The sequence below is a fragment of the Oryctolagus cuniculus genome, chromosome 17 (assembly GCF_051225735.1).
Source record: "Oryctolagus cuniculus isolate XC-2025 breed Fujian yellow rabbit chromosome 17, ASM5122573v1, whole genome shotgun sequence".
In the NCBI taxonomy this organism is placed as follows: domain Eukaryota; kingdom Metazoa; phylum Chordata; class Mammalia; order Lagomorpha; family Leporidae; genus Oryctolagus; species Oryctolagus cuniculus.
The window spans coordinates 63,656,615-63,679,538 of NC_142883.1; the positions used below are offsets into that span (position 1 = coordinate 63,656,615).

General features: G+C 59.6%; 1 protein-coding gene across 7 annotated transcripts in view; it reads right to left on the reverse strand.

The window, feature by feature from the left end:
- The window catches only part of LOC138843228 (dynein regulatory complex subunit 3), a 33,515-nt gene that overhangs the window by 8,628 nt on the left and 1,963 nt on the right, over positions 1-22,924 (reverse strand). For 3 of the 7 annotated variants that reach the window (XM_089317086.1, XM_089317084.1, XM_089317085.1), the window contains 8 exons: positions 19,861-20,025; positions 18,878-18,994; positions 14,453-14,619; positions 10,628-10,831; positions 8,167-8,286; positions 7,517-7,629; positions 5,695-5,869; positions 642-770 (listed from right to left, as the gene is read on the reverse strand). In XM_089317086.1, coding sequence (XP_089173212.1) covers positions 642-770; positions 5,695-5,869; positions 7,517-7,629; positions 8,167-8,286; positions 10,628-10,831; positions 14,453-14,619; positions 18,878-18,994; positions 19,861-20,020 — 1,185 coding nt within the window. In that variant the 5' untranslated portion in view covers positions 20,021-20,025. Of the gene's footprint in view, positions 1-641; positions 771-5,694; positions 5,870-7,516; positions 7,630-8,166; positions 8,287-10,627; positions 10,832-14,452; positions 14,620-18,877; positions 18,995-19,860; positions 20,026-20,241; positions 20,347-22,924 lie in introns of all 7 variants that reach the window. The other 4 variants (XM_089317082.1, XM_089317081.1, XM_089317083.1 and 1 more) reach the window with 3 other exon arrangements.

Here is a 22,924-nt window from a genome sequence, read left to right on the forward strand (position 1 = left end):
TTGCAAGTCCCCAGCGGGGGGGCGAGCCAGCCTCTGCCTGGGACGGGAAGGGGGGAATCCATCCCCCAGCGGCGGAGGAATCACTTGAGTATCGATTCGGCGCTACCTCTTGGCCCAGCCGTGGCAGCCCCTAATGAGGTTCAAGTCATTGTCACATCCCTTCCCACTCCGGGCCCGCGCTCCTCCTCCCGGGGAACACGCGAGGCTCGCCCGGCTGCTCCGGCAGCCATCCGGGTATCATTTCTACCGCGTGCTGAGCGGCAGGTGCTTCGGTCTGGTCCCCAAGCTGCGTGCGCGCGCGTGAGAGTGGGGGTGGGGTGGCCCGCCTGGTCTCGTGGGCACCCGGCCCCGCTCCTGAGGTCGCATCAGAAACCCTTCCCCACGGAGGAGGCTCGGGGCTCTCCCAGGATGTGGGGGAGAAGGTGATGTGGGAAGGGGCTCACTCTTCAGTTCCCCTGCAAGGACCCCTTCCCGTCTGAGTTTTTTAAATGGACGAAAAGCAGACGCCGGGCTGGCAGGCGCCGAGTGTGCAACAGGGGCGCGCGCCCAGGGTGGGTGGGTGGTCTGCGGGTCACAGGTGCGCGCGCAGCTGCGGGACCAGGTGGCACCTGCGCCCGCCCATCCCCCCGGGCCCGCCTCACCTCCAGCTGCTCCGCCAGCTGCATCTCCAGGGTCATGAGCGCGTTGAACAGCTCGGTGATGTCCTGGTCGCACTCCGCGATCCTCTCCGCGGTGGGCAGCTCTGATGCCTCGCGGATGTTGCTTAGGCTCTGCGGGACAAAGCCAGGGCCTGAGCCAGCCGCGCGGGAGAGCTGAGGTTCCCCCCCCCCCCACGGCAGGTGCCAGCCTTGCGAGCTTGCAGAAGCCACCGGCCCTCTCTCCTGCCTCAGTTTCCGTCTGTAAAAGGGTAATGCTAGCCGGCGCCGCTGCTCACTAGGCTAATCCTCCACCTTGCGGCGCCGGCACACCGGGTTCTAGTCCCGGTCGGGGCGCCGGATTCTGTCCCGGTTGCCCCTTTTCCAGGCCAGCCCTCTGCTGTGGCCAGGGAGTGCAGTGGAGGATGGCCCAGGTGCTTGGGCCCTGCACCCCATGGGAGACCAGGAAAAGCACCTGGCTCCTGGCTCCTGCCATCGGATCGGCGCGGTGCGCCGGCCGCAGCGCACTGGCCGCGGCGGCCATTGGAGGGTGAACCAACGGCAAAGGAAGACCTTTCTCTCTGTCTCTCTCTCTCACTGTCCACTCTGCCTGTCAAAAAAAAAAAAAAAAAAAAGGGGGAATGCTGAAGCACAGGCTCACGGGCACCAACCGGGGCTCGCCGCTGCTCGCGTGGGTTTCTGTCCCTGCGAGCAGGGCCAGGTGGAAGGTGCCGGGGCTCGGGGGGCTTCTGAGCGCAACCCCCTACGCCACACCACTTTGCCATGTGGATCGCTTTTGAGCCGAAGACACTTGAAGACCGCAGCTGCAAGAAGTCATCTGTCTCCTCCACTTTTTTACCTTGAAAGAGCAGGTGAGACGTGCCCTTTCCTGTGCCCCAAGAAGAAGCCATTGCTGTCCCCAGCAACCAGAGCTTGGAGGCGGGGGGCCAAGGGACCACTGCGCACGTGAGCCTTCTCTGTCCGTTGGTCCTGCGCCGCCGTGCCCGGCCCTGGTCTAACCACACTGTTTTGGTCGTTTTCACAGGGTGCGGCTCTTTGTCCAATTTTGTGCTAAGATTCCAGCCCCAGCTGTGTCTTTGGGTCTTCCCGTTACTCTGGTGCGTAATATAGAGATCACTAAATAAAATGTACATGTGCACATCATGGAATAAAATATGTATGCTTTTCCCCTCTTCATCTGTCTCGTGCAGGTTGCAATTTTTTTTTTTTTTTGGACAGGCAGAGTTAGTGAGAGAGAGAGACAGAGAGAAAGGTCTTCCTTCCGTTGGTTCACCCCCCAAATGGCCGCCATGGCCAGTGCTGCGCCGACCCGAAGCCAGGAGCCAGGTGCTTCTCCTGGTCTCCCATGGGGTGCAGGGCCACTGCACTCCCTGGCCACAGCAGAGAGCTGGCCTGGAAGAGGGGCAACCGGGACAGAATCCGGCGCCCCGACCGGGACTAGAACCTGGGGTGCCGGCGCCGCAGGCGGAGGATTAGCCTAGTGAGCCTGGGTGCCGGCCAGGTTGCATTTTTTTAAAAAATGTATTTGCTTTTATTTACTTGAGGGAGACACACACAGAGAGAGACAGAGAGAATGAGAGAGAGAGAGAGAGAGAGAGAGAGAGAGAGAGAATCTTCCATCCACTGGTGCACTCCCTAAATGCCCCCAACAGCCCTGGCTGGACCAGGCTGATGGCACGAGCCTGCAATGCCATCCAGGTCTCCCACACGGGTGATGGGGACGCCGGCACTTGAGCCATCAGCTGCTGCTGACTCCCAAGTTGAGCACAAGCAGGAACTGGACCGGAAGTGAAGTAGCTGGGACTCGAACCAGGCACCCTGATACGTGATAGCCTGACTCCAGCGGTGGCTTAACCTGCTGCTAACACCACGACACCTGGTCCTCAAGGTATTTCATTCTTGGTCCTGGTCAGAGACCCCTCCCCCCAAAGAGGACACACAAGCAATTTTGTCTGTCCTGTAATATCGGAGTCAGGTGGAGCTGACCCACGATGTGCAGTGTAAGCTTGGCACGGCCGCTTAGCGTCTCCCAGGCTTCCTGCGCTCACAGGGTCCTGGGGACCATGGGCCTTGTGCGGGAGGCCTGGCACACACCGTGGGCTCCAGGGGCTCCTATAGCAGGCACAGGTCAGGAGAGGTGCTGGACAGGGAAGAGGCAGCCGCACCCACAGGCAACCCCAGGGGGCAAGTGGGAGACGTGGATCCTGGACCCGTCTGGAGGGAGAGGGTGCTCTGGCGGGGGGAGAGAACGAGCCAGGCTGAGGGTGGCACTGCATGCCAGCTGTCACCAGGGAAGGCCCGGAACGCCCCCGGTGCCAGGTGCCACGTCCACTTGTCTCGTGGATGCTTGGCGTCAGTCCCGCCGGAGGACAGAGTAACTGGGCGTGATTCGGAGGGATGAGCGCTGTTCTCATCATGGTTTCCCCATCGGGAGAAAGACAGAGCTGGCTCCCTGACCTGATGGGAGGGAAGATTCCCATGAAAGACATAAACCCATGGGGGACCGGCGCTGTAGCGTAGCGGGTAAAGCCACTGCCTGCAGCGCCGGCATCACAAATGGGCACCAGTTCGAGTCCCAGCTGCTCCACTTCCAATCCAGCTCTCTGCTGTGGCCTGGGGAAGCAGTAGAAGATGGCCCAAGTCCTTGGGCCCCTGTACCCATGTGGGAGACCTGGAAGCAGCTCCTGGCTCCTGGCTTTGGATCAGCGCAGCCCTGGCTAGTGCGGCCAATTGGGAACCAATGGATGGAAGATTTCTCTCTCTCTCTCTCTCTCTCTCTCTCTCTCTCTCTCTCTCTCTCTCTCTCTTCCTCTCCTCTCTGTGTAGCTCTTTCAAATAAATCTTTAAAAAAAAAGAAAGAAAGAAAGCAAACCATGGAAGGGCTAATAAAAGAACACGGGGTTTTTCCAATGATCTCTGAGTGAAGAATTCCTTCCCGAATACTAGCAACAAAACAGACTGACAAATACCACGTTAAAAAAATTAACACTGAGTGGCCAGGTGGGCGCTGGGTGCAGGAGTTGAGTCTCTGCTCAGGGTGCCCACCTCGCATACCCAAGTGCTAGGTTCGAGTTCCAGCTACTCCCCTTCTGATCCGGCTTCCTGCTGATACACACCCTGGGGAGCTGTTGGTGATCGATACAGCACGTGGGTCCCTGCCTCGCGTGGGAGATCCCAACTCAGCCAGACCCATACCTGGCTGAGGGGACATTTGGAGAGGGAACTAGCAGCAGGGATGGGGGACATTTTTTTCTGCCAAGGGCCTTTTGGGTATTTGTAATATCACTCATGGCCCATATGAAATTAATTAGCCTGCTATAGATCGACTGGATTTTGAGTCCTGCCTATGGTTGCCTCGGCAAGGCCAGACTTCATGATTTCGAGGGCCTTGTGTGGCCCCTGGGCTGGATGTTCCTCACCCCTCCAGTACGTGAAAGCTCTCTCTCTGTCCCCACCCTGCTTCAAATAAAGTGAAAATTGCAATAAAAATCGCAATGGTGAGATGCAACACAGACAAGATGGCAAGACGAACAGCAAAGTGGGGGAAATGTTTGCGACTCATCTCACGGAGACAGGGCTCACCTGGAAATCTCTAAAGCACTCCTATATGGTAATTTTTTTTCTTTTTAAAGAAAGAGGCACAGAGAGTGAGAAAGACCGAGAAACCAAAAACCAAATAGAAAAAAAAAATGGGTAAGGGCAAACACAGGCAGACGTAGTTGACAGAATAGGAGACAGCGATGGTTGGAAGACAGGTGCAGCTCGCCTTGCTCAGGAGAAAATAAAACGGCTCTGCGGGGCGCAGCTGGGCCACAAGCATTGTGGGAGTCACTGTGTACCAGCAGCACGTGTTACGTGCAACGGGGAGGGGTAGGGGGCCTTCAGGGCCTGTGGGTCCTGGGATCTCCCCAGACAGTGGACTCTGAAACACCTGGGGAGCTCTGGCCAGCCCCAGTGCCCGCAGGCCACGCCCACAAGGCCTTCAAGGAGGGCGCCAGGCCCCACGCCCACTCTGTGCAGCTGGGCAAGCTCCACTGCCCTGGACCCAGGCTCAGGCGAGTCAGCTCATGCCTGGTGGCCCTGTAGGAGGAGGCAGCCACTCCAGACCCTGGGAGCAGAGTCCTCATCAGCCCCGTTCTAGCTGCTCCTGCTTCCCCAGAGGTACCTGTTGCTCCAGGAAGCACTGACCGGCTGACCCCCTGCCATCCCAAACCCAATGGCCACTGGGACCAGAAAAGAGGCGTCACAAGTGTGGGGCCAGGGTCGAGACACTGGCACCCCATACGAGCGCCAGTTCCAGTCCCTGGCTGCTCTGCTCTGATCCAGCTCCCTGTTTAAATGCCTGGGAAGCTCCTGTCCCTGTTTGGAGAGCTTGATGCAGTGGCTGGGATTTCTCTGTCTCTCTCCCTCTCTCTCTGCCGCTCCGCCTTTCAAATAAATAAAAAAGGACGTCCTGGGGCCGGCGCTATGGCTTAGCGGGTAAAGCTGCCACCTGCAGTGCCGGCATCCCATATGGGCGCCGGTTCAAGTCCCGGCTGCCCCACTTCCGATCCAGCTCTCTGCTATGGCCTGGGAAAGCAGTGGAAGATGGCCCAAGTCCTTGGGCCCCTGCACCTGCGTGGGAGTCCTGGAAAAAGATCCAGGCTCCTGGCTTTGAATTGGCTCAGCTCTGGCCATTGTGGCCATTTGGGGGAGTGAACCAGCGGATGGAAGTCCTCTCTCTCTCTCTCTCTCTCTCTGCCCCTCTTGAACTCTGCCTTCCAAACAAATAAATAAAATAAAATAGCGACAGTTAACAGATGAGGTCATGCAGGGCGAGGATGACCTTGAACCCCTGGGCATGTTACATGATGGAGCCACAGCCCCACCTTCGTGGCCACAGTGGAGCAGCAGGGGAGGCGGTGAGTGGGCTGGGCCTTGGCTCTGCTGCTCGCGGCTGCGTGACCCCCTGGCCTGGGCCGCAAGGGCCAGCAGGGGCACAGGTGCTGCAGCCCTTCGGCGGGCGCAGTGCTGCGGCTTCGGGAGGGGCGGGCCCTACCAGCGAGTGCTTCTCCTCGAACTGGGCGATCTTGAGTTTGCCCTGCTCCTGGTTCTCCTGGATCGCCTCCTGGATGCACTCAGTAAACGTGTCCAGCTCGATCTTCCGCTTTTCCTGCTGTTTCAGGCCGTACTCGAAAATGTTCACGCAGATGGTGACAAATTTGTCCTTGTAGGTGGGTGGGCGTTAAGGAAGCTCAGGGCAGCGTCTCTCTCCCTTGGAGCAGGCCACCGGGGAGGGCCACAAGGGTGCAAGGGCTTGCTACGCTGAACGTGTGTGTGTGCAGGACTCGAACTCAGGGTCTTGTCTGATGGAGGAAGCCATTGAGGGGCCCAGAGACCTGGCACTGGAGATTCAGAGGGTAATGGTGTGGCTGAGGTCTCGCCACCATCGGAGGCCTGGTGGGGGAAGGAGCTGGGGACCACGGGCAGAACCCACAGGGCAGAGCAGGCCCCAAACAGACTGCTTGGGGACCTGGCGGGACAGGGAGGGGCTGGCAGCCCGAGGAGCCAGCCCTGGCCAGGGGATGAGGTGGTGTGTGTTGTCTCTGGTGTGTGACCGAGATGGGCTCTTGGGCAGAGGGCCCATTTTGCTGCTCAGCTGTGCTGGGGTGGGGTAGGTGGGGGTGGAGGGGCCAGGGGTGGAAGTGGAGGATCCAGGTTCAAGTCCTGGCCCCGCCACTGCCACTGGGAAAATTGTCAAGATTTGAAAACAGAGTCATCCGTGTCATACCTTGGCAAAGCAGAGCCAAGGCAGGCTGCGGGGCGGGGGGGGGGGGGCTGGCAGTGCAAGATGTGCCTGATCAAAGGGACTGTCACACACCCGCTGGGCCACTTTCACGAGAGCACCTGCCGGACAGCGGCTCCACCAGCCCCACCCCGCACAACAGGCTGCGAAGGCCTTGAGGTGTCAAGTCTCGCCCAGTGACTGCTGGTACCCATGAACCTTCTGCTATAACAACTTAACATGGGGCCAGCGCCGTGGTGCAGATGCAGAGGGCAAAGCCTCTGCCTGCAGTGCTGTTATCCCATATGGGCGCCGGTTCTAGTCCTGGGTGCTCCACTTCCGATCCAGCTCTCTGCTATGGCCTGGGAAAGCAGAAAATGACCCAAGTCCTTAGGTGCCTGCACCTGTGTGGGAGACCCGGAAGAAGCTCCTGGCTTCAGATCAGCCCAACTCCGGCTGTTGCAGCCATTTGGGGAGTGAACCAATGGATGCGAAACCTCTCTCTGTCTCTGCCTCTGCATCTCTGTAACTCTGCCTTTCTAATAAATAAATAAATTTGGAAAAAGAAGATAGCCCTCCTCTGCCTTGCGGCGCTGGCACACCGGGTTCTAGTCCCGGTCGGGGCGCCGGATTCTGTCCCGGTTGCCCCTCTTCCAGGCCAGCTCTCTGCTGTGGCCAGGGAGTGCAGTGGAGGATGGCCCAAGTGCTTGGGCCCTGCACCCCATGGGAGACCAGGAAAAGCACCTGGCTCCTGGCTCCTGCCATCGGATCAGCGCGGTGCACCGGCCGCAGCACGCCGGCCACGGCGGCCATTGGAGGGTGAACCAACGGCAAAGGAAGACCTTTCTCTCTTTCTCTCTGTCTCTCTCTCTCACTGTCCACTCTGCCTGTCAAAAAAAAAAAAAAAAAAAAAAAAAAAAAAAAAAAGAAGATAGCCCAAGTGCTTGGGCCTCCGCCACTGACATGGAAAACCCAGATGGAGGTCCAGGCGTCTGACTTCAGCCTGGCCCAGGATGGGGAAACAGTCCCAGCAGGGGCTGGGGGCTCCGTGAGCAGGCTCTGCCAGACAAGAGGCAGCGAGAGCCGGGGCGGATATGTCTCCAGCAGCTCCCCGACGCCGGGCAGGTAGGACAGCTTGTTGCCTTCCACATCTTCAGCGTACATGCTGTCAAACAGGAAGGAGTCGTTCAGGCGGTCCACGAAGGCAGCCTGCGGGCAGAAACAGGGCCCCGCGGTGACCCAGGCGGGCTCCAGGGAGGACGCGCTGGGCACGGGCCCCCGGCTGGGCACTAACACAGACACTACCTCTTGGGCTTCAACCCTCTCCGAGGTAGAGGGGCGGCGGGAGGGGGTGGTGGAGGGGTGCCTCCCAGGCAGAAGGAACAGCAGGTGCGAGGCTGCTTCGGTCTGGCTGCACGGAGGGGTGGGGCTCATGGCGGGAGGCCATGTTCAGCCTGTTTCTGGCATGCCATGCCGTGGTGGAGGGTGTGTGGGGAGGGGACGTCTGCCCGAGGGTCTTAAGGCGCAAGACTGTAGCACCCTCTCGCAGCCCAGAGTGTTGGACGCAGGGGTACGCCAGCAAGCGCGGGACAGGACCGACCGGGAGTCTGCGCTGTGGTTGGAGCCAGCCCCAGGGAGGTGGGCGGGGCGGGGAGGGCTTCGTGGCCTGTGCGTGGGGCACGATTTCTCCCAGGGCGCCCAGGGATCCCGGCGGGCCTGCGTTGAACGTGTCCGTCCGCGAGAGACCTTGTGCGCCTCCAGCTCCGCGCGCTGGGCCTGCTCGGCCTCCAGCCGGGCCTGCGCCAGGTGCTCCCGGTGTTTCAGCTCGTCCGTGCTGTACTGGTGCTTTGCCTCTGCGAGCTCTTTCTGGCCGGAGAACAGCAGGTGGCACCGTTAGCGGAGCTCGCCTGGATGTCCCCACCACCACCACTTCCCTCCCTGCCGTGGGCTGGGGGAGGGGGCCGGGCCGGACAGACCCCCTTCACAAGGCAAGGTTGGCTGAGGGGTCCCAGGGAAATTAGGGAGCTGAGAAGGCCCCTTCAAGAGCCTGGGTTTCGTTTCCGATTTGTCCGGATGATTCTAGGCGAGGGTCTGAGTCTGGAGGGGGCCTTGGTTTGCTTCTGGGACCCTGAGCGCCCTCCCCTGCCCCTCATCCCCCAGCCCCCGACCCCTGCTGTGCTGGGGGGGGGGGCTGGGGCACTGCTCAGTGAGAGGCTTTCTTTTCTAAATTATTTTATTGTTAGATTTTAAAATAAAAAACATTGAAAGGCAGAGAGAGAGAGAGAGAGAGAGAGAGAGAGATCTTCCATCTGCTGGTTCACTGTTAACAGCCAGCGCTGGGCCAGACTGAAACCAGGAGCCCAGAACTCCATCCGGGTCTCCCAGTGGGTGGCAGGGACCCAAGTACTTGGGCCGTCTTCCGCTGCTTTCCTGGGATGGGCATCGGCAGGGAGCTGGATCAGAAGGGGAGTAGCCGGGGCTCCCGATATGGGATGCGGGCGTCCCAAACAACTTATATCTGCCTCTGTCCTATTTTTATGATGTTTTTATTACTATAAAGAGAACAGATTTTATGCTCTCTATAGGTGCAGGTCCAAGGTGCCCCATGGTTTCATAACAAGAAGAGCACACTCAAACAGGTATGTGGCCAACCCAGGCATCTGAGAGCACTGCTGCCTTTAAAACTGGCTCCGGGGCCCGTGCTGTGGCTCAGCGGGCACAGCGGGTCAAGCAGTGGCCTGCGATGCCAGCATCCCGCGTGAGCCCCAGCTGCTCTACTCCCTACTGATGCACCTGGGGAACCGGAACATGACCCAAGTGCTTGGGCCCCTGCCACCCACGTGGGAGACCCGGATGGAGTTTCCGGCTCCTGGCTTTGGCCTGTTTGCAAGCCATTTAGGGAGTGAACCAGCAGATGAGAAATCTCTTCTGTCTTTCTGTAACTCTGCCTTCCAAAGAAACAAATCAACCAACAAATCTTTAAAATTAAAAAAAAAAGGGGTGAGGCACTGCTGTGGCATCACAGATAAAGCTGCCGCCTGCAGTGTCCGCATCCCATATGGGCGCCAGTTCAAGTCCCGGCTGCTCCACTTCTGATCCAGCTCTCTGCTGTGGCCTGGGAAAGCAGTGGAAGATGGCCCAAGTGCTTGGGCCCCTGCACCCACGTGGGAGACCTGGCAGAAGCTCTGGCTCCTGGCTTCGGATCAGGCCAATTGGGGAGTGAACCAGTGGATGGAAGGCCTCTCTCTCTCTCTCTCTCTCTCTCTGGCTCTCCTCTCTCTGTGTAGCTCTGACTTTCAAATAAACACATAAATCTTTTTAATAAAATAAATAAAATAGATACAGCTGTAGTCTCAGCTTCCGGTCCCATGCAGGGACAAGAGAGAGCCTGTGGCGGGAGGAAGGCACTCCCCCTGAGGTCACCTCCTCTCTAAGCCTCCACAGCGGTGCTTGGACGGCACCTTGGCCCACCCAGGAGAGAGGGGGCTCCGCTCACTGTAGGTTCTAGGGGCTCAGAGTTGAGGCTGGGGGCCCACCCTCCTGCCTGCCTCTCCAGGTGTCCCCCCCCGGGGGGGGTCATTTTAGTGCTCCTCAACACAGCTCCTGTCTGCAGGACAGGTACCAGCAGGCAGGTCAGCTGGCCCAACTCAAGGTGTCACCCCAGTCCCAATGGGTCCCCAGTCCCAATGGGTCAGTACCCCCCACCCCCTGCCACCCCTTCCCACAATGGATGGCACGGCCCAGAGTGAGAAGCAAGGGCTTCACAGCAGGGGATGGGGGGCGGGGAGGGAGGCAGGCAGGGGGCAGCAGGAAGACCCTCCCACAGGCAGGCAGCTCACTCACAGGGACTGACTCCCAGCTCCAGCCCCGCCCACTGGAGTCCCCGCCCTTGAGCGCCAGTTTGGCCACTGGGACGACAGCGGGGTCCCGGCTGGCTGGTGGTGAGACGGCGCCATGGGCTTGATTGATGAACGCCCAACAACAGCTAGCTCTTAATATTGCTCCCGGGGTCACAGAGACCAGGGTGCAGGGGGTAGGGGGGAGCCCTCTCCACTGTTTCCTTTAGGAAACCACACAGTGGCTGCGAGGTGGCCTTGGGACAATGCGCAGAGATGGGGGAGCCCTGGTTGCTGGGAGCCTGGGCGAGAGGGCACCCACGCAGGTGCTGCGGGACCCCACGGGGATGGGGGAGGGGGAAGACACGTGCCATGTGGTCACCGATGCGCCGGAAGTCCAGGTACACGAGGTCGGGCAGGTAGGCGTAGATGAACATCTTGTAGTCCTCCGCTTGGGCGATGGGGTTCCCGGCGAGGCTGAGCGTGCGCAGGCACTTGAACCGCCGCAGGTAGACGAGCTGGGGAGGAGAGGACGCTCCGTCCTGGCTGCCTGGAAACACACCCCCGCCTTCTCCCTGCAGCCGGGAGGGCCCTGGCACCTTCAGGCCTCAGGCAGGGCGGGGGGCGGGGCACAGGTGCAGAGTGGGTGGGTGGGGGTCCAGGCCTGCAGGTAGGGGACTAGGTAGTGCCCTGAGATATTGGATCAGGCACGGACAGACGGGAGCTCCAATCCCAGCTATGGGGCCTTGGGCAAGTTCCCCTAAGCCTCAGTGCGTGTAGAATGAGGAACGAGCGGAGGGATGTTACGTGTGTTACAGCCGTCGTAAAGCAAGGCCCAGATGAAAGGCGCCTGACATCCAGACACAGAAGCCAAGTTAGGGCTGTGGTGGTTGTCGTCTGTGGGCCCTCGGGGCAGGGCTTCGTGGATGCCCCACCCCCACCCCATCTCATCCATCAAATGGATCAAGACCGGCGGCCAGCCAGCGGGAGACAGCCATGCGCAGCTGCGCTAGAACCGCAGCGCACAGCGCCTCCCAGCGCCCAGTGTCGGAACTGCGCCCAAGGCCGTCAGTCATAATAAATAGCAGACACAACCAAGCAGGCAGCAAGCCTCAGGTGTGTGCCCAGGGAGACCAAAGCCCATGGGGACCCCAGAGCTTACACGGTGGGTGGTGCTGGGAGTGTTTTAAAAATTAAGTAGCATAATCACAGACTAGGCAAAGTGCTACAAGGAACATAAAGACAGCACTGACCGTGAGAGGTGGCATTTATGGGAGACGGGAGGGAGCCAGTGGTGTTAGTGCAAGGAGAGCACTTTCTCAGGAGCCAAAACAGCACGGGCAAAGGCCCTGGGGCAGCGACAAGTTCAGGGTACACCAGGAACGGAGAAAGGCTGGGGCAGTTGCAGTATGATGGAGGAAAGACTTGATACAAGTATGGAGACAAGGTCAGGGGCTGGTTCATGTAAGACCAGGCTGGCTGGGGCCAGTGCTGTGGTACAGTAGGCTAAGCCTCCACCTGTGGCGCTAGCATCCCATATGGGCACCGGTTCAAGTCCCAGCTGTTCCACTTCTGATCCAGCTCCCTCTGTGGCCTGGGAAAGCAGTAGAAGATGGCTCAAGTGCTTGGGCCCCTGCTACCCACGTGGGAGACCTGGAAGAAGCTCCTGGCTCCTGGCTTCAGATCGACCCAGCTCTGGCCATTGCGGTCATCTGGGGAGTGAACCAGCGGATGGAAGACCTTTCTCTCTGTCTCTCCCTCTGTCTGTCTGAAACTCTGCCTCTCAAATAAATAAATAAATCTTAAAAAAAAAAAAAAACATGCAGGCTGTGGTCGAGGGTTTGGATTTTGCTCTAAGGATGATGGAAGCCAGTGGAGTTTGAAGCGTGTATGAGAAAAGACGGGGCCTGATTTCATTTTTTAGAGATCTCCCGGTGAGATTCCATTTCTCAGCTTGTTGGCAGGCAAAGAGAAAAGCCTCAGAAGCGAGCGCGCTACAGAAAGTTGACAGGCAGCGGGCCACACCGGGGGGTTCCACTTCCCCGGAGGCCGAGCTGGCAGAGAGCCATCCAAATTGAAGATGCACCTGCCTTCTGGTCCAGCAACCCTCGCCGGGAGTGTATCTTACATGTGGGCTGACCCAGGCACACGTGACCCCTGCTCGAGGTCATCCTGGGGTTCAAGGACATCTGAGGTGGTCTGTGTGATGCCACCAGCTTGGAGCAACTTCAGCGTCCACCTCCGAGGGACGGGGGAAGTACATCGCGTGGCATCGGAATATCGCGCAGGCAGCGGAGTGGGCTGCTAACGGGGGTGGAGACGGGACATGAGGGCGGGGCTTGGAGGGCAGCTGGACAGAGCCAGGATGCCTGGCCGCAGCTGTGGTCTCGGCCAGGGACGCAGGTACAGAGGGTGAGGGGGTAACAGAGGCTCTTTCGTGGGGGCCTTGAATTTTGCTTCAAAGTCTGCGTGTTTTGAAATGGGCGCTGTGGCTCATGGGTTGAGATGCTGTCTGGGGACCCCACACTGGAGTAGTGTCTGAGTCCCGGCTGCTTTGCTTCTGATCCGGTTCCATGCCCCTGCGCCTGGGAAGCACCCGCTTGGATCCCTGTCACTCAAGTGGGGGATCTGAGTGGAGCTCCCGGCTCCTGGCTTCGATGTGGCCCTCCCCTCGGCTGTTGTGGCCATTTGGGGAGTGAACTGGCAGAGGAGAGCTCGCTCTCTCTCCCCTCCCCTCTCTTTCTCTGCCTTTCAAAGGCGCACGCACACACGTACACACACACACAGATCTTGCATTCACTGTTTTCACTCCCCACATGGCAGCAACAGCCAGGGGCTGGGCCAGGCTGAAGCCAGGAACCAGGAGCTCCATCCGGGTCTCCCACGTACGTGGCACGGAAGCCGTCACCTGCCCACCCTCCCAGGCTGCACAGCATAAGACGCTGGAACTGACAGCAGAGCCAGGACCCAAAGCCAGGCACTCGGATACAGCTAGGTGGAGACAACCGGGGGTCTCCAGGACCCCGGGTGCAGCCTGGCCGCAGGAGCTTCTGGCCCCGGCCGCTTCTCCCTAGGGGCCTTCTCTCTCCCCGACTCTGGGAACCAGCAACCCTGCCTCTCACACATGTCAGGTACTGAACACTCTGGGGTCCACTCGGTCCTCGCTACAGCTCTACTGGCTGAGCCCATTTCACAGATGGGCAAGTGGACGCTGGCCCCAGCTCAGACAGCTGGGAGGTGGCTAAAATCTCAGCCCTTGATCCAAGGCCACGTCCTTGGTCCACGGTGGATCTCCCCCATCCCCACCCCCACCCCAGCAGAGCAGGGAGGGGGCAGGCTGTACAGCCAGTTCTGGACCCCCGACAAGCACGCTGGCTTCCATGGGGCATACAGGGCAGACTACTGAGACTACACTGCCTCCAGGATTTGCCCCGTCGGATGGATGGATTTATGTATAGGGACCATCTGGGTGACTGACCTCCTCCCCCGCCGCCCCGGGCCATCCATCTCAGTCAGCCTCACGCAGAGCTGGGATTCCAGCCCAGGCCATCCATCTGACCCAAGCAGTAATGGAATTCGGGGCAGCTCCCAGGGGCCCTGGCCAGGAACCACAGGGGAAGGTCTCTGTTGGGTCACCTCTGATGTGGGCCCCTTCCCGAGGCTGCCAGACCCCCAGCTATTGGGGGGGGGCGGTCTCAGCCCCAGCCTGCTGAGCTGGGAGCCCCCTGTGGGGAGTGCAGGGGCAGCCAACCAGCCTTCCCTGGAGATGACCACTGTCAGTGTCGCACAGATGCCCCCCGCGTCCACGGACACGGGACACCGGAGGTTCTTTTAACCTGTGGGCTGGTCAGCCCCGAGGGGAACCCGCCTTGCCCAGCTCTGTCCCCACTGAGAACAGAGCAAGTGCACCCAGCAGGCAAACGTTGGCTAAATGAGCCAGAGACCGAGGGGGCAGAACGAGAGGTTGCCGTGGCAAAGGCTGTGAACGGGCAGTCACGGACAGATTTTGTGAAGCGTGCTGTCCCAACACGATCGGGTCCCTGGCAGACTAAGCCGGCTTGTCAAGCGACGCGGAGGTGGGTTAGGGGTAGGGGGGAGAAGACTTGCGATGCTCCAGGTGCACCTGCCCACGCGGCAGACCCCGCCCTGTCTGAGCCCCGCGCATGCGCACGGGTGTGTGCATGTCGGCCACTCACATTCATTATGTTGTCGATCTGGTTGTTGCCCAGCGACAGCACCTGCAGCTTGCCCAGCGCGTCCAGGGAGTCGATCCTGGAGATCCGGTTGTTGAACAAGCTCAGGTCCTCCAGGTTCACCAGGCTGTCCAGGCCCTCGATGACCTCGATGTTGTTGAAGGACAGATCTGGGGGAAGGGAAGGGGCGGATCTGTGAAGAGGCTTTGCTGTCCGGTGCCTGGGCTGGGCGGTGGGCGCTCCGCGAGCGAGGCCATCAAGGGGACTTGGTGCTCCGCGGGCCGGCAGCAAGCGGCGCGCCCCCCGCACCCCCGGGGCAAAGCCTGCGATTATTTCTGGAAGCCTCACACGCTCACCACATCACCCCTGTGGGCGGCGCTCGCTGGGTCAGAGCTCGGAGGAGACCGGCAGCTCTGAGGCAGCAGACCATGGGCTCAGGGACGCCCCCCTAGCCTCAGGCCTCCCACCCGCGTAGCAATTCCGGGTTTATCCAGTGCTCTGTGTGTGTGCATCTCATCTACCCCGCTTAGGTATTGTGAAGTAATCCAGAGATACTTTAAAGTACTCGGAAGGATGGGTGTAAGTTACACACAAATATAAGGGTACTTTAAGAAGTTCACGGATGGAGCCGGCGCTGTGGTGTAGTGGGTAAAGCTGCCGCCTGCAGTGCCGGCATCCCATAGGGGCACCGGCTCGAGTCCCGGCTGCTCCACTTCCGATCCAGCCCTCTGCTGTGGCCTGGGAAAGCAGTGGAAGATGGCGCAAGTCCTTAGACCCCTGCACCCGCGTGGGAGACCCGGAGGAAGCTCCTGGCTCCTGACTATGAATTGTGCAGCTCCAGCTGATGTGGCCATCTGGGGAGTGAACCAGCGGATGGAAGACCTGTGTGTGTGTGTGTGTGTGTGTAACTCTTTTGTATAAAATAAATAAATCTTTAAAAAATTATTTACACCAAATAAAGTGTTTTTTTTAAAAAAAAAAAACCAGATTTATCTTATTTGTTTGAAAGGCACAATGATGGTGGGAGGAGGGTGAGAGAGACAAAGAGAGGTCTTCCATCTGCTGGTTCACTCCCCAAATGGCTGCAACAGCTGTGGCTGGACCAGGCTGAAAACAGAAGCCTGGAACTCCATCTGGGTCTCCCACACGGGTGGCAGGGGCCCAAGCACTTGGGCCTATTCTGCTTTCCCAGGTGCATTTGCGGCAGCTGGATCAGAGCAGCCAGGACTGGAACCAGCACTCCAATACGGGATGCTGGTGACATAGGCCTCGGCTTAACCCACTGTGCCAGGACACCAGCCCCAAGATAAAGGTATCTTTTTAAACACCAATTTATTTATCTGAGAGGCAAAAGAGAGACTACCATTTGCTGTCTCCTCCCTAAATGCCCACAATGATCAGGACTGGGTTGGGCCAAAGCTGGGCCAGGCTGAAGCCTGGAGTCAGCAACTTAGTCCAGGTCTTCTAGGTGGCTGGCAGAGGTCCAACTACCTGAGCCGTCACCACTGCCCCCAGAGGCCGCACTGGGAGGGCACTGGGGTGGGGGGTGGAGCCTGGCAACAATGCAGGTGTCTCACTGCTAGGCTACATCCTGACTCCGAAACTTTTAATTTCACTTTTCCACTAACTTTTTGAAGTGTCCTCCTGTTATGCCATTCCCCCCCTCAGATTTATTTATTCTTATTTATTTACTTGAGAGGCAGAGTTACAGAGAGAGGGAGAGACAGAGAGAGAGGTCTTCCATCTGCTGGCTCACTCTCCAAATGGCCGCAATGGCCAGAGCTGTGCCAATCCAAAGCCAGGAGCCAGGAGCTTCCTCCAGGTCTCCCACATGGGTGCAGGGGCCCAAGCACCTGGGCCATCTTCTGCTGTTCTCCCAGGCCATTAGCAGGGAGCAGGATCAGAAGTGGAGCAGCCAGGACTTGAACTGGCGAACCTATGGGATGCTGGCACTGCAGATGGTGGCTTAACCTGCTGCCCCACAGCGCTGGCCCTGTGTTATGCCACTCTACACAGGGGACTTGAGCATCCAGGGATGTGACCTCAGGGGGTCCTGGAACCCATCTGGCACAAGCTTTCGGGCTTGGCTGGTGGCTGGGGTTGTCACCCTGTGCAGGAGGCCAGTGGGCCAGCGGCCGGCACTGGGGATTTGTCCTGAGCTTGGCAGTACGGACAATCCTGGCAGACAAGCACTCACTTTGCAAGGGTGAGTTGGGAGTCAGCTTAACCCCAGCATCATTGGTCTCGTCTGCATGTCCGCGACGCCCATCTGTGCACGGGTGACACTGCCAACATCTCCTTGTCCCCTGCTCTGTGCCAGGCCCTGGACTGGCACCGCCTTATTTAATCCTCATAGCACAGGTGTCGTCATCCCACCACAGATGAGGGAACTGGGACTCAACGGCGCCCCCTGGCGACCTGCTGCAGATAGCACAGCACAGAAACTGAGGCGATGTCTGCAGTCAGTCGGCAGGGGCAGGCAGCTGGCCCGATGGTTAAGAGGCAGGTTCGGGGCCAGCGCTGTGGAGCAGCGGGTAAAGCCACCGCCTGCAGCGCCGGCATCCCATAGGGCGCCGGTTCGAGTCCTGGCTGCTCCACTTCCAACAGAGCTCTCTGCTACAGTAGATGTTCCAAGACCTTGTTGGGGAACCCAGAAGAAGCTCCTGGCTTTGGATTGGTTTGGGGAAACGAATCAATGCATGGAAGATTCTCTCTGCCTAAATAAATCTAAGAGAGAGAGAGAGAGATGCAGGTTAAGATGTCCACATCACGTGTTTGATGCCTGCCTCTGGCTGCATCCACTGGTTCACTCCCCAAATGGCTGCAACAGCTCGGGCTGCATGGTAGAGGCCCAGGCACTTGGGCCATCTTCTGCTGCCTTTCCAAGGCACATTAGCAGGGAGCTGGATGGGAAGTGGAGCAGAACTGGTTCTCACGTGGGAGGCTGGTGTCCCAGGCAGTGGCTTCACCTACTGCACCACTACATTCGCCCCCAGGTTCTGTTCTTGAGGGGCCTGGCCCAGCCCCTAAGAACGCGTGGTGAGTGTTTAACAGCAGGGGTTGGGGGAAGCCCTGCTTTGTGGTTCTTTCTCAGTTCCGGGGGATGGGTGGGTGTCCATACTCCCACTGTGGCCAATTCCAAGCTACCCACAGAGCATCCCAGGACGCAGGACACTAGGCACACCTGGCACCCTCGGCCCTGTGTCCCGTGTGGGTGTGGGGGCTGGGCTGCTGGCTAATGTGCCAATTAAGATGCCCGCGTCCCACAGTGGAGATCCTGGGTTTCACACCCAGCTCTGGTCCTGACTCAGCTTCCTGCTAAATGCAGACCTGGGAGGTCCCTGCCGTGGGTTCCTGCCACCCACGTGCCTCCTGGCTTTGGCCCAGCCCGGCCCCTGACGCTGTGCTGGGGGGTGCAGAACTTGTAGATGGAAGCTCTCAATAAAACTTTAAAAGGAAAAAAAAAAAAAAAAACAACAACCCGTGGCATTCAGATGGCCCGTGCAGGGTGGCCTTGGGTGGGGGCGGTGGCTCAGGGCTGGCTAGAGAGAGAGAGGCCTCCTGATGGTGTGGACAGGCCACCGTGCCCAGGAATCAGCAGTAAGGAATGCTGGGTAAGGTGTGTGTGTGTGTGTGTGTGTGTGTGTGTGCTGGGGGCGGGAAGAACACGGGCTTTGGGGTCAGACTGGTGTGGGTCCAAGTCCCAGCACTGCTACTGCTTGGTCCTTGGCTCTGGGCACGCGCCTTGGCCTCTCTGAGCCTTGGCTCCTCTTGCGTAGACTGTACCAGGCACCTGTATCCTAGGGTTGTTGTGGGAACGCAGCAGGCCCATCCTTTTCTCCCTGTTGGGTGCCTACCTGCCCCTCACCAGATGCCCCTGGGAGGCCAGTGCATGGCCCCTGTTCATCCAAACGGCCTCATCCTCCCCACCCCGGCCTGGGCAGGGAGGGCCAGAGCCCATGTCGCTCTTAGGCACTGTGACCTCTGTTTGCTTATCTGCACAGTGGGGGTGCTGGGTGCTTGTGTGGGGTCACGGAGCTCACGGAGCCCACGCACAGGCCCACCGGCTTCTGCGATGACTATTGCTGCTTTGCTCCCGGGGCCCTGCCAGTCAGTGGCTACCTGTCAATCCGAGTGGAAATTGAAGGGGAGGAGTCTGTAGCAGCCCCCTGAGCGCCCCGCCCAGCCTGGGAGGCCGGCGGGCGGGAGCAGAATGGCCCGTCTGTGCTGTGCTCTGTCCAGTGTGGATCCCGGGTCTTTTGAAAGACAGCAGCCGTGCCCAGGCTAAGGACCGTGCCCAGGTAGCTGAGGGTCAAGCGTGAGAGTGCCGTCTCCCTGGGTGGGGGGCAGAGGCGGGGAGGCGGGGCGGGGCGCGGCGCAACCTTGGCAGGTGGGCGGGAGCAGACGCATGCGCAGAAGGGGCCTCACCCAGCCAGACCAGGTGGACGAGGTTTTCCAGGCCCTCGATCCTCTCGATGATGTTGTTGTCCAGCTGCAGCTTGCGCAGGTTCTCGAACTGCCAGAGGTTATCAATGTGCAGGATGTCTGCAAAGACCAGAGGAGAGAGGCGCGTGGGCTTCTGGGCCGGCGCATGGCGGCACCGAGATGCCTCACCTTCTCTCGCCCTGCCCTGGAGGAAGAAGCTAGGTGCCCTGGCGGCGAAGGCTGAGCACCCAGGACGGGGGAGGGGCGGTCAGCCACAGGCTTCTTAATTAAGGCCGGCCTGGACCACACCCCGTCTTGCCCACCAGGGAATCCCGCTCCCTCCTTGTTGCTGGCCGGGCGCCTGGGCAGCCTGGAGGGCTCAAGACGGAGCAGGGATGAGGATCAGAGCAGGTGCACAAAGCACGGGGGGTTCAGGATCCCCGCAAAGCTCTCCCCACTTCCTCTCGAAACGCCCTCGCTCTGCCCGGCTGGGCTGTCTCCCGTCGGGAGCTGCAGGCGCCCATTCCACCGCTGGGGACGCGAGGCGGGAGGGATCCACCTGTCCCCAGCCCCATCGTCCACGGGCTGCCTCTCGGCCTCAGGCGCCCTGCGCCCTCCTGCTTTCCTGCCCCCTCCTGCTTTCCTGCCCTTTCTTCAGCCACCCCGCCCCCGCCCCCCACCAAGGCTACTGGGCCCCTGCTTCCTATCTCCAGCTGCCGGCTGCATAGGACCCCAAGCTTCTACCTGCTGGGAGCTCCCTGCTGCAGACACCAGTGTGGGGTCCCCTCGGAGCTTAGACTGGCAGCAGGACGGGTTTCTAATCTGTTCTGTTCTCAATCAGGTCAGGGGCGCTGTGGACAGTCACACGACGACGGCACTAAGTATGGCGTCCTCAGCGCATCCGTGCCGGGACCCGCAGTGGGTTCCGGGGGGGGGGGCGAGGGGGCTGCTCCCGGGCGGGGGGACCAGGGGACATGGACACGCACTCTGGAAGTCCAGCCGCAGGGTCAGGACATCTTTGAAGAGGATGCCCTCCTGTTTGGCCAGCTGCCCGGCCTCCTCGCGAGGCCCCTGCTCGCTCACGGCCAGCTTCAGCATCTCGTCGTCCATCACGCGCGGCTCTATGGAGTTGTGCAGCCGGCTCATGTTCCCTGCAAGACAGCGCCACGCCCTCCTGAGGCCCCGCCCTCCTGAGGCCCCGCACCCCTCCTCCGTCGGGGGACAGGCACTGCTGAGGTCTCCCTTGCTTTTATTTTTTTAAATATTTATTTGAGAGGCACAGTTAAAGACCGAGAGAGAGAGAGAGAGAGAGAGAGAGAGGTCTTCCATCCACTGGTTCAATCCCTACATGGCTGCAATGGTCAGACCTGGGCCAATCCAGAGCCAGGAGCTTCTTTCGGGTCTCCCATCGGCATGCAGGGATCCAAGCACTTGGGCCATCTTCTACTGCTTTCCCAGGCCACAGCAGAGAGCTGGATTGGAAGAGGAGCAGCCGGGTCTCGAACCAGCGCCCCTAAGGGATGCGGGCACTGCAGGCGGCCATGTTACCCGCTACACCACAGCGCCGGCCCTCCCTGAGGTCTTCTCTTAAGGTTTCTCTCTGTTTCCTGTTTTTTTTTTTTTTTTTAACCCAAGATTTCTTTCTTTGAAAAGAAGGACAGAGAGAGAAGGAGGGGAGGGGGGAGGAGAGAGGGAGGGAGAGAGAGATCCTCCATCTGCTAGTTCACTTCCCAAATGGCCACAACAGCCAGCGCTGGGCCAGGGCAAAGCCAGGAGTCTGGACTCCATCCGGGTCTCCCAAGCGTCTGTTGTTTCTCAGGCGCATTAGCAGGGAGCTGGATGGGAAGTGGAGCAGCCAGGACTCGAACCAGCGCTCCAATATGAGATGTGGGCATTACAAGCGGCGGCTTAACCCACAACGCCAGGTCCTGTGACGGCGTCTTAACTCGGAGGGCTGCCCCTCAGGGTCCGTACATGTGTCCCCAGGGAGCTCTGGGTGCTCCTGGCAAGCACCCGGGCCACCTGCCGGGGTCCATCTCTCGGCCCCACAGCTACAGCTGGTCCCACTGGGCTGTGGCCTGGTGCCAGGCCTCCCCGTCCAGGTCTCTTGGTGCCAACCATTGGCAGCCCCGATCAAGTTGCCGGCTGGCAGTTGCCTTGTCCCCTGCAGGTCCAGTGCTCAGTGAGGCACTGACCCAAGCTGCCCACTCGTGTCCCTGCCTCCTGAGACTCGGGACTGGGGATGAGGGTGCTCAGCAGAGGTGGGGACCCCACAGCTGGCCTGGCCGGGCACAGGGCGAAGCCAAGAACAGGAGGAACAGACACAGAGGCAGAGAGAGGAAGATGGGGGCTGGGGGGTACACACAGGACAGACAGACTGACACAGACAGACACTGTCTTCCTCCTGCTGGCTTTTCAGTCCCTAACGCGCCCGAGTCCAGGCCTTGCGAGTTCTGTGTCTCCTTCTGTGGGCATTTCCCATCCCTTTCTCTTAAGGTCTCTGTGATCTCTTACATTTCTTTTTGGGGGTCGGCGCTGTGGCATAGCAGGCAAAGCCACCCCCTGCAGTGGCCGGCATCCTATATGGGCACTGGTTCGAGTCCCGGCTGCTCCACTTCTGATCCAGCTCTCTGCTGTGGCCTGGGAAAGCAGTGGAAGATGGCCCAAGTGCTTGGGCTCCTGTACCTGCGTGGGAGACCCGGAAGAAGCTCCTGGCTCCTGGCTTCGGATCAGCACAGCCCTGGCCGTTGCGGCCAATTGGGGAGTGAACCAGTGGATGGAAGACCTCTCTCTCTCTCTAACTCTGCCTTTCAAATAAATAAATAAATCTTAAAAAAATTGTTTTCGACAAGCAGAAACAGAGACGGGGGGCAGGGCGGGGGGGGGACGCGAGTGCAAGCAGGTGCTCCCAATGGAGGGGGTGGGCAGGGTGAGAGGGTGAAGCTAAGAGCCCTAAACTCCATCCAGGTCTCCTGCACCGGCAGCAGGGACTCAACCACTCGCGCCCTCACTCCTGCCTCTGGGGTGTGGGCCAGCAGGAAGCTGGAGTCGGGAAGCAGAGCTGGAAATCAAATACAGGCCCTGTGAGGTGGGACAGGGGGCGTCCTCACCGATTCTTCCTCCTCGCCCCCCGCCTGGATGCACCTGACGCAGGTATGCACCTTCCACTCCCAACCTGGCCCTGGCCACACGTGCCACTGCTATCCCACCTTCTGCCCACGGAAGCAGCACAGCCGTCACATGCCTGTGACGGTGAGGGCTGGGCTGAGCTGTGCTGAGGCCAAAGCCAGAAGAGCTAAAAACTCCATCTGGATCTCCCACGTGGGTGGCAGGAACCCAAGCACTCGAGCCCTCCCCTGTTGCCTCCAGGGTCTGCATTGATGCGGGGCTGGAGTCAGGAGCCAGGGGTGGCTACTTACCCTGGGCCCTGGTTAAGCCACCCATGCCCAGACTTTAATAATTATTATTTTTTAGGCCGGCGCCGCGGCTCAGTAGGCTAATCCTCCGCCTAGCGGCGCCGGCACACCGGGTTCTAGTCCCGGTCGGGGCGCCGGATTCTGTCCCGGTTGCCCCTCTTCCAGGCCAGCCCTCTGCTGTGGCCAGGGAGTGCAGTGGAGGATGGCCCAGGTGCTTGGGCCCTGCACCCCATGGGAGACCAGGAAAAGCTCCTGGCTCCTGGCTCCTGCCATCGGATCAGCGCGGTGCGCCGGCCGCAGCGCGCCGGCCGCGGCGGCCATTGGAGGGTGAACCAACGGCAAAGGAAGACCTTTCTCTCTGTCTCTCTCTCTCACTGTCCACTCTGCCTGTCAAAAAAAAAAATAAATAAATAAAAAAATAAAAAAATAATTATTATTTTTTAAAGATTATTTATTTCAGAGGCAGAGTTGCAGACAGAGAGAGAGAGAGAGAGAGAGAGAGAGAGAGAGGTCTTCCATCTGCTGGTTCATTCCCTAAATGGTTGTAATGGCTGGAGCTGCGCTGACCTGAAGCCAGGAGCCAGGAGCTTCTTATGGGTCTCCCACGTGGGTTTAGGGGCCCAAGCACTTGGCC